Below are 9,465 nucleotides of genomic sequence, written 5' to 3' on the forward strand. Positions count from 1 at the left end.
TCCTTCTTAGAAGAGCAAGAATAGAGAAAGCCAGGAAAAAAACCAAACAACCTACATAACAAACAAACCACAGAGATTCTGAAAAGCACAGTGTTTATTGTTACAAATCAAGGTAAGCCAAGCTTGTTGCCCAGAGCTCTCTCAGCAGGGAGAGTAAAAGAAACAATTCTTCCCTGGTTTTTATCATGGGAACTCCTGTGCAGCTCATTTGGGAAGTGCCTCTTCCCCTTGACAGCAAGGCAGGCACCCCTTTAATGTGTCACAGTGACAGGTGGCCTGAGGAGGTGCTGCAGAGGACAACATCAGCCAGTCCAAGCAACAGAAGTGCACCCTCACCCTGCTCCAGCTGCTGTTCTCCTTGCTGGATTGTTCCTGGTGCCCTCTCAGGAGGGCATTGTCTGCCCCATGTTCTTCCAGCTCTTGGAGACAAACAGATCCCGGCTCTTGGCAATGGTCACCAGGAGATGTCCCACATAGTAACCATTCACCTGGCCCACACCATCATTCCTGCCCATGGAGAGCAGGAATGTTAGTGACCCTGCAAAGGAGAGGCAGAGGTAAAACAACTCCCCTGCATCCACATGGAACAGCATTCAGCACAGCTCTGGTAAGTTTACATCAGTGCTCATGAAGAAGAAGGCCCATTACCCAGCTAGACTTTTGAGACCAGATTGTTCAGTTTGTGGTTTTTGTAGTTTAAGGGGAGAAAGAAGGAAAAGGGAAGTCATCTCACTCCCAAGATTTAATTGGGCAGTGAGCAATTTTAAGAAAAGAAAATAAGTTTCATGACTAGCAGACTCCCAGCAGTAGATTTATCAAGACATTAGGGAAGAAAGAACACGTGTGGCAGAGTGACACAGGTAATTAATATCTGCATTGTGTCTTTGGCAAGGACTAATATGAAGCTGAGCTATAAGCTGATTTAACCCCAGTTTTGAGTTCCTTCAGAGTGAATTCAGTGAGTTCAGAGTCTCATGAGAGTTGAGACAGCTGTTCCTTGCAGCTGACCTTCCTGACCTTACCTGGCTCATAGGTTTTGAGAGGCTTCTGTGTCAGGCTGTTGATGATATTGGTCACCACGATGTTGGCATGGAGCCCAGCATGGTAGGCCATCTTGGGCTCTTTGAGATCTGCACAGTCCCCAATGGCATAGATGTTCTCGTAGCCTTCCACCTGGAGGTGCTTGTTAACTTTCAAAGCACCATTACTTGCCATTTTGTCACCTGTTTTGCCAAACAGCAGGTTTTTAGAAGCAGCTTGGTGTTGCTTGTTGTGGCCTGAGACCCCAAAATGCTGCAGATGTAATTGACACAGCGAGGGATTGTTTTTCACCCTCTTTTCTATGTGTCATTTTTGCCTTGACACAGTGAGGGATTGTTTTTCACCCTCTTTTCTATGTGTCATTTTTGCCTTGCTGTAGTTAATCACTGCAGTCTCATGCAATGCATCACCCTTTGATATTTGGGCAGAATCACCCCTGCAGGTTGTGCACAGTCCATTCCCCACCTCACACCCCTCAGGCACCACACACTGAAGAACTGCTGCTTCTCCCCACCCCATGGTTTGGGTTTTTTCACTTACCAAATGCAGCAGCATATGCAGAAGAGTTAATCTTGATCCCTGTGCACAGCACCACCATGTCAACAACCACTTCAGTGCCCCTCTCTGTCCTCACTACCATGTCCTTCTGGAACTGGTTTGGCCTGAGGTTTTCTATGTCGCTGACCTTTTCACCTGGTGCAACAGAGAGGCCTGGGTCACAAACCTTTGCTAGGCTGTGGTTTCCAGCTAACCCAGAGGAACAGGAATTCAGGGGAGCCATGTGTAACCAAAAAAGTCAGAAAGAAGACATCAGGAGATGCTTTGGCTAAAGGAAGAGCAGCTGGTAGGTGTTCAGAGGCATCATTAAGGACATACTTAACAGCAGCTGGACTCCTTTCCTGAGGAGAATCTCTTTCACCTCCTGACGGACACTGGGCAGCAGCTCCACGTCAGCCAGTGCAGTTTTGGAGTGAATGAGGGTGACCTGTTGGGGACAAAACAGCAAATGGGGACACAGGAACAGAGCAGGACTCACTGTGTGCAAGGTGGGAGCAGCTACAGCTGGCCTCCCTCCACTCTAATTGATTCCTGCAAGAACAAGCCAGGAAGGGGCACCTAGTGCCACAGTCCTTGCTGGTGCCTGGCTACAGGCTCAGCAGCCAGGTGTGCAGTCATCTCAGGTGCCTCCAGCAGCAGCACCATGGAACAGCAGCAGAACCAGGATGAAGTTAATTGTGATGAAGATGTTCCCACCTCTTTGTCTGGGTACTCTGTTTTGATCTCGGCAGCCATCTCCACTCCAGCAGCACCACCTCCCACTACCAGGATGCGCTGAGATTTCTCAACCTTTAAGAGAAAATTTGTGTTACAAGAGAACTGCAAAGGGCAGGAAGCCAGACACCTTCAGTCACTCCATGAACATTCTGGGACACAGCACAGCCCCAACAGCAATAAACCTCTTAGCTCATTAAGAGGCACCAACAAAGGAGTGCCCTGTGCACTCTTCCTGCCTGCCCTTTTCAGGTTTTCCCTTCTGCTGGAGAAGCCATGATGAGCTCCTTGTCCTGGCTGCTCCCTGTGTTCCTTTCTCTTAGACACAGCTGGCTCCAGATAGCCACAGTGGTATCTGGGACAGGGAGGCTGAGCAAAGGCAGGCAGCATTTCCTAAGGGTGGATTCCTCACCTCTTTAACCATGTCTTCATAGGTCTGGATGGCACTTTCCATGTCAATGACTTGGTTGAACTTCCCAGGGAATGGCCCATCACTGCCTGTTGCAAGAATGAGATGGGAGTAGTGAAGCTCCTGGGAGGGCAGAAAGTAGAATGGGATATTAGACCTCCTAAAAGCAGAGCCTAGAATGCAGTGGTTAACTCCTAGGTATGGTCACTCATTCCCTCATCTCCATCCCTTGCTGGTAACAGGAGAGTACTTGTCACTGTCAGGAAGTGACTTTAGGAAGAGACCCAGGCCAGGTCACACCAAGTAACCAGGCCAGGTCACCTCAAGGTCTGAGCTAAGCACCATTCAGGTGAGTTGAGAGCTTTAAAGAAATTAAAATCACCCTAAATTTACCAGGAATAACCTGATATTTCTGCTGGACACTCACAGCTGGTTCCAGAGACTAATTTCTCTCCTTCACTCTCCCCTGAACAGAGGTGAGATGCTCTGGCTGAAAAGAGTGATTGATGCTGCTGCTCTTGGCTCTTCCTGTGGTTAAATAAGGATCTGAGCCCCAGGTTAAATTGTTGAGCTCTAAATCCAGCTCTAATAATAAAAGCTCAGCTGAGCAGGAGCTGGGGTTGGGTATTTACTGCACACCCACATCCCAGCACAGCTGAAGGCCACTTAGCTTGGCTGGAAGGGCATGGGGCTGTGCAGGAAAAGATGCCAAGTTCTTCAGGAGGATGGAACACACCCTGCTGAAGGCTGGCTGCCTGCACTAGCAGGTGATCCCATAAGGCCAGGGCATTGCAACACCCACCTCACCATCACTGAGCACCACTTGTTGCCTCCCAGGGTCTATGGCCACCACCTTGCCTTGTCGGAAGCTGTCCCCAAAGGTGACCGAGTAGGAGATGAAAGTCTTCTTGGCAAATCCTGTGGGAAGAGGAGACAATGGGAGAGCTCTCCTTCTCTGGAGGCTAACCACCCCTTCTTCTCTTCTTCCCTCATGCTGTCCTTACTCAGACAAAAGCATGACAAGCATCTGGGACTGTGGGCTGAGCTTTTGCTGGGTGTTATCTCTGCCCAGCAAGGAGCTTCAGGACTTTGCCTCAGATCAGATGATACTCTTGGCTAGATTGCTTTGTCTCTGCTCCTCATATCTCCTGTACTGGTTTACCAATTACTGTTTCTGTGGTCCTGGCAGTTTCTGGATGGGTGTCAGAGGCTTTTTTCCATGCAATCTGCCTCTCAGACCAAACTTTTGCTGTCCTTTTGATGCTTGTTCCCAGCCTAGAACGTGATACTTTACCCCTGAATTCCCCAGGGACTGGACTGATGGGGTTGGCCCAGCCTCCAAGTGAGGGCCCAGACAGGCCCCAGCATCTCTCTGCAGAGTTTTATCATCCAGGGCTTCATTGCTCACATTTCAAGGGCCAAGGACAGAAAGTGATTGACTCACCCCTTTCAGCAGCTCTTGCTTTTAGCTTAGTCACCTTCTAAACTCTTGAAATAAAATAAAGGGGGATGGGGAGGGGAAGGGAAGGAGAGATGGTCTGAGCAGTTTTTACTCAGTTTTCCCAGCTGATGTGCAATTAGCTTAACCACAGACGGGCTGTGGGTCCTCCCGGTGCCAAGTATTTGTTTTCCAGATGGAAAACATCAAGTCTTTCACCATCGCAGGGCGGAGTAGGCAGTGCGAGCCCGCGTTCCCTGCCGCTCCCCGCGTCCCTCCGCAGGTGCCGGTGGGACGGGGGGGCTGCCCGAGCTCTTACCGCTCTCCACGGCGGCCCGGAGCGCGGCCACGTTGTGATGGAAAGCATCTCTCACGTCCACCAGCACGAAGGGGACGGCCCAAGACTTGAGCAGGCTGGCGGCCGCTGTCCCTCCGAAGCCGCCCCCGACCACCACGACCCGCACGGACTCGTCCAGGGACAGGCGGGAGCCCATGGCCAGCGCGGCTCCGGCGGGGCAGGCGCGGGGGCCGGGCCGGGGCGCGCTCGGCCTCCCCGGGCGGGGCCGCGGGCGGAGCCGGGCTCCTGGGCGCTGAGCCCGGCACCCGGGGCTGGCGGAGCCCGGCACCTCACGGCTTGCAGAGCCCTGAGCCCGGCACCCGGGGCTTGCAGAGCCCTGAGCCCGGTGCCCGGGGCTGACGGAGCCCGGCACTCACGGCTTGCAGAGCCCTGAGCTCGGCCCCCCGGGGCTGGCGGAGCCCTGAGCCCGGGGCTTGCTGAGACTGGCACTCGGGCCTGGCGGAGCCCTGAGGCTGAGGCTGGCGGGGCCCTGAGCCCGGGGCTGGCGGGGCCCGGCCCCCGGGGCTGGCGGGGCCCGGCCCCCGGGGCTGGCGGGGCCCGGCCCCCGGGGCTGGCGGGGCCCGGCCCCCGGGGCTGGCGGGGCCCGGCCCCCGGGGCTGGCGGGGCCCGGCCCCCGGGGCTGGCGGGGCCCGGCCCCCGGGGCTGGCGGGGCCCGGCCCCCGGGGCTGGCGGGGCCCGGCCCCCGGGGCTGGCGGGGCCCGGCAGGAGAGCCGTGGGCAGGGAATGGCTCCTGCCCGGCGAGCAGCGCGTCCCGAGCACAGAGCGCTTCAGCTGCCCTAAGCCCCCACGCCTGCATCCCCCCGTGAGAAGGGACCGAGGGTTTTACACACTGAGGGCTCTGCTCTGAACTTCACAAGGCTGGGGGATGGAGAATGGTCCACTCCACCCGAAGAAAACACCTTTTGGAGAGGGAAATTAAGATTACAGAATTACAGAAACAATTAGGAAAAGACCTCTGAGATCATCGAATCCAACCTATGAGCAAACCAGCGCCGTGCCAACCCGACCATGACATTCAGTCTTTCCTTAAACACCTCCAGGAATGGTGAACCCACCACTTCTCTGAGCAGTTCGTTCCAATGTCTAATCACCCTTTCTGTAAGGAAATTCCTCCTGATGTTCAGCTTAAACACAGAAAATATGTATTTGCTCTGAGTGGAGCAGGAAAGGGAGCCCAGAGATGACTGTGCAAGAGAGAAGATCACAAAATCTGTGAAAGTTTTGGGTAGGATGAGACCTTAGAGGCCATCTGGTTCTGACCTCCCCACCATGGGCAGGGACATCAGCAGGGTGGAGACAGTGGGACAGAAAGAGGGAAGGGCTGAGGAGGTGGCAAAGGGGCAGGAGAAGGGGAGTCGGGGGTGGAGGAGGTGGGAAGTTCCGTTTGTTTTCTAAAGGACATCCAGATCGTGTTCTTCTGCAGCACGGAAGCTGCCCCGAAGACTTTCAGCTCCCGTGGCATTCTGGATAAATATAGCTGCTGGCCCTGTGGATAAAAATGGATAAAAATAGCTGCTGCACACACTGCTGTGAGCTGGCAGAGCTGCTTCCACTCTCCCCTGCCCCCGCCCTGCTCCTCAAAGGTGCCAAAACCCCCTCCCAGAAAAACACCCTCCAGCCTCGGGGGTGGCAGAAGATGAAGGAATTTTCCGGGAAAAGCAGGGCCTGGACTCGGGATTGCCGCCAGAGGGTGCAGCCAGCTCGGCCGTGGGGACACAAACCCTGGGAGGAATGTTTGAAGGAGCTGGGGCTGTTCAGCCTGGAGAAGAGGAGGCTCAGAGGTGCCCTTATTGCTCTCTACACCTTCCTGAAGGGAGGTTGCAGCCAGGTGGGTCGGTCTCTGACAGAACCAGAGGACACAGTCTCCAGCTACCTCAGGAAGGTACAGGTTGGATATTAGGAAGAAATTTTTCACCAAAAGAATAATCAAGTACTGGAATGCTCTTCCCAGCGAGGTGGTAGAATCACCACCTCTGAGTGTGTTTAAAAAAGCCTGGACATGGCACTTGGTGCTATAGTCTAGGTGAGGTGTTAGGGCATAGGTTGGACTCGATGATCTTAGAGGTCTCTTCCAACCTCATTATTCTGTGATTCTGGGATATGGGACACGGTGTCCCAGTCCAGCACATCCTTGGCTCGGCCACAGGAGGGGCTCATGGTCTGGGGAAGGAGGGTGACAAAGGGGCCGACAGGAGTGGGGGATGTTCCTGCACCTCACGCTCTTCAGCCTGGAAGAGAGCTGGGAGGGGAGGGATGGAACAGGCAACAATAAAGCTGGAATGGAGAAGGCCTTGATGGGTCCTTTTCCTTGATGGGAAAGGCCATGGCTCCACTGAAATAATACTCTCAGGGCAGGTTGGGGCTGTTTGTTACACAGGACTCTGCTGGAAATGTTACAGTTTTCAATAGGAGAAAATTTGGATTAATCTGTGTAATATAAACCTTCAGAGCTGCTAAACACCTGTCCTGGCTAGGAGATCCAGGAGCTATGTGTGTCCAGAGGCTGGGAAACACCCCCAGGGTAGCAGTGCTCCAGGTCTGTCTCTGTCTTTCCTCCTGGCATGGTACCTGTGTGAGGAGGCTGCTGGGAGAGCCTGGCAATGGCTGGCTTTGGGAAAGCACAATTCAGTACAAAAATTGTGAAAAACCAAACCCACCTCCATTTCTAAAGGGATGAACTCTGCAATTTAAATCTGGGGTTTAAGCTCTTCTGTAAAATTACATGGACAGGCTTGCCATCCTGATTGGGGCAGGGTTCTCCTTACCTGCATAACTTCCTTGTTCTTTCAACTTCCTGGAGCAAAGCTGGATCAAAGGCCCATTCCCAGCAGATGAGGATGCTGAGGATGAGTTGCCACTTCCCAAATGCTGCTTTCCTGCCCCCTTTCCTCTGCACCTTTGTGCCCAGCTGTGTCTTTTCCAGAGGCAGTTTTGGGCTTTTCATGACAGGCATTTTCCTGTATTTTACAGCACATACCCACTGCTGGGAGCAATCCATTACTCCAGGAGCGCTCTGTAAATTTCCCCTGTCACCTGATGTTTTCCCCCTCCAGGTGTACACGAGGGCTACCTTCAGGTGAACCCAGTCAGATAACAGAAGATCAGGGCAGCCTGGAGGAGGAAAAAATCTTCTGGGCCAATGAGTTGGAGATGCACCAACAAGCAAGAAAATGTCACTGGCAAAAAGAGTGCCCAAAGCAAACAGGGAGGGTAAAAGGGACCTTTGTGAAAACCTCACTCCCAACCCCAGGCAAGCAGGAAGAAACTCAGAATACCCAAAGCTGAGGCCAGTGGGAGCACTCAGGTCAGGGCTCAGGTTTGGCAGGTGGGATGTTTGGATGATACTTCTCCAGCTGGGTGCACACAGGTGCTGAAAGTTCAGCAGCCTCAGAGAGAGATTTTTTCTCCTGCTGGTGGTTGGTGGGGCAGGGATTGCCCTGTCCTGTCCTGCCCTGTCCTGTTTCAGGCCCCCTGGACTTTTCCTCACAGCTGCCCCAAGGACCAAATGCTCCCTGCAGGATGGCAGGGGGAAAAGATGTAGGGAAGGGGCTCTGGGAGATGGTCTTGCCCCAGTTTGCCACTCTGAGACAGGCAGCATGGCTAAATGTGCCTGTTGTGAGTCCTCTCCTCATCAGGTGTAACCCAACATCATCCAGAGCTGAGACATCCCTCTGAGGGTGATTAATCCATGGATGGGTACAACAGTGCTCTGTGGGGAGACTTTAGGATACCACAAGTGCCCCTGCTCTGCACTGGCCCAAATCCCTGTGAGCCTCTGCATCTTTGTCCTGCCCTCCCTGTTCATCAGGGCAGTTTGGCCTCCCTAACTTTGCACTAACCTGGAAGAGGGATACCATTCCTCCCTTCAGCCTCCTCTAGGGAGCAGCTCTCCCACCTGGGCCAGGCTGAAGGGCCCATCCTCCCCTGCCAAGCCTGAGCTGCTGGAGACTCTTTCTGGCTCACAGCCATCTCTGCAAAACCCCAAACCCTCTCCTGTATCAGCAGCCTCCCACACCACATTCCCTCTGCCCACAGACATGTCCTGCACATCGTCCTGTGACAGTCCCAGTGGCACCAGGGTGGCTGCAGCTCCCTGGCTGTGCCCCTGGGGGCTTTGCTTCAGGGAAAGGAGGATTTTGAGTCTCCCAGGGATGAAGGATTGCTCTAAACAAACTGCCTGATCCTTCCTTGCCCCCCAGCTCCTCATTTTGCCTGGGTGAGCTGCTTGCCGGCCATGCCTCAAGGAGCTCTGCTTCAGCCAAGGTGGAATTGTGTCTGTTCAGGGCAAAGAATCACCTGGAAAAACCAATTCAGACAGTTCCTGGCTGCTTTTAAACATCAACACTGGCTATTTTATACCTTATACATAAAAATCTACTTTTAGCAAAAATCAACAAGGTTCCACTTACATTTATTCTCTCCCTGACAAATCTCATTTTTCATTTTCAGTTTTTCAGTGCCTTGAGAAGACAAGCTGCTTCCCATGGATAACAGCACCAAAATCACCCTATTTTGGTCAGGCTGGACCAGTGATGTGTATTTCTAGGCAGCATCTCTGCACATGCCAGCCCATAAATTGCTCACAGATCCCAGCCAGAAAAGGGTGGGAAAACCCCAAGGGTGAAATGAAATGGTCTCTGCAATTAAATGGTCTTTGTATCCATGAGAAGAGCCATGGGGAGCTGGGATCTCCCTCCATCCCACCCCAGGGCTGTGCCACAATGCTGTTCTCCTTTTTCCTGGGATCACAGCATGCTCAGTGCCAAGGTGCTGCCCAGCTCCTCTTTTCCTGCCCAATACAGCAGGATGAGTTTGCCAGGCTCAGGGTGCTGTGGTGCCATCACCACCTACAAATCTGGGCTCAAACCAAGGCAGGTTTTGGGGAAATGGGGGTGGCCAGGCTCATGTCAGCTCCTGGCATGGGGTGAGCAGGGAGCAAGCAGGGCT

The 9,465-nt window shown here is 53.5% G+C and overlaps 1 protein-coding gene across 1 annotated transcript; it reads right to left on the reverse strand.

The window, feature by feature from the left end:
• Positions 1-76: 76 nt before the first annotated feature.
• On the reverse strand, positions 77-4,762 carry AIFM2 (apoptosis inducing factor mitochondria associated 2). Its single transcript, XM_036385793.2, has 8 exons — positions 4,480-4,762; positions 3,525-3,640; positions 2,726-2,845; positions 2,296-2,388; positions 1,918-2,026; positions 1,582-1,734; positions 1,023-1,223; positions 77-538 (listed from the first exon to the last, which is right to left on the reverse strand). The coding sequence occupies exons 1-8, from the start codon at positions 4,652-4,654 to the stop codon at positions 384-386; spliced, it is 1,122 nt and encodes a 373-aa protein (XP_036241686.1). The 5' UTR covers positions 4,655-4,762; the 3' UTR covers positions 77-383.
• Between the last annotated feature and the right edge of the window lie 4,703 nt (positions 4,763-9,465).

This window comes from Molothrus ater, chromosome 8, assembly GCF_012460135.2.
Source record: "Molothrus ater isolate BHLD 08-10-18 breed brown headed cowbird chromosome 8, BPBGC_Mater_1.1, whole genome shotgun sequence".
In the NCBI taxonomy this organism is placed as follows: domain Eukaryota; kingdom Metazoa; phylum Chordata; class Aves; order Passeriformes; family Icteridae; genus Molothrus; species Molothrus ater.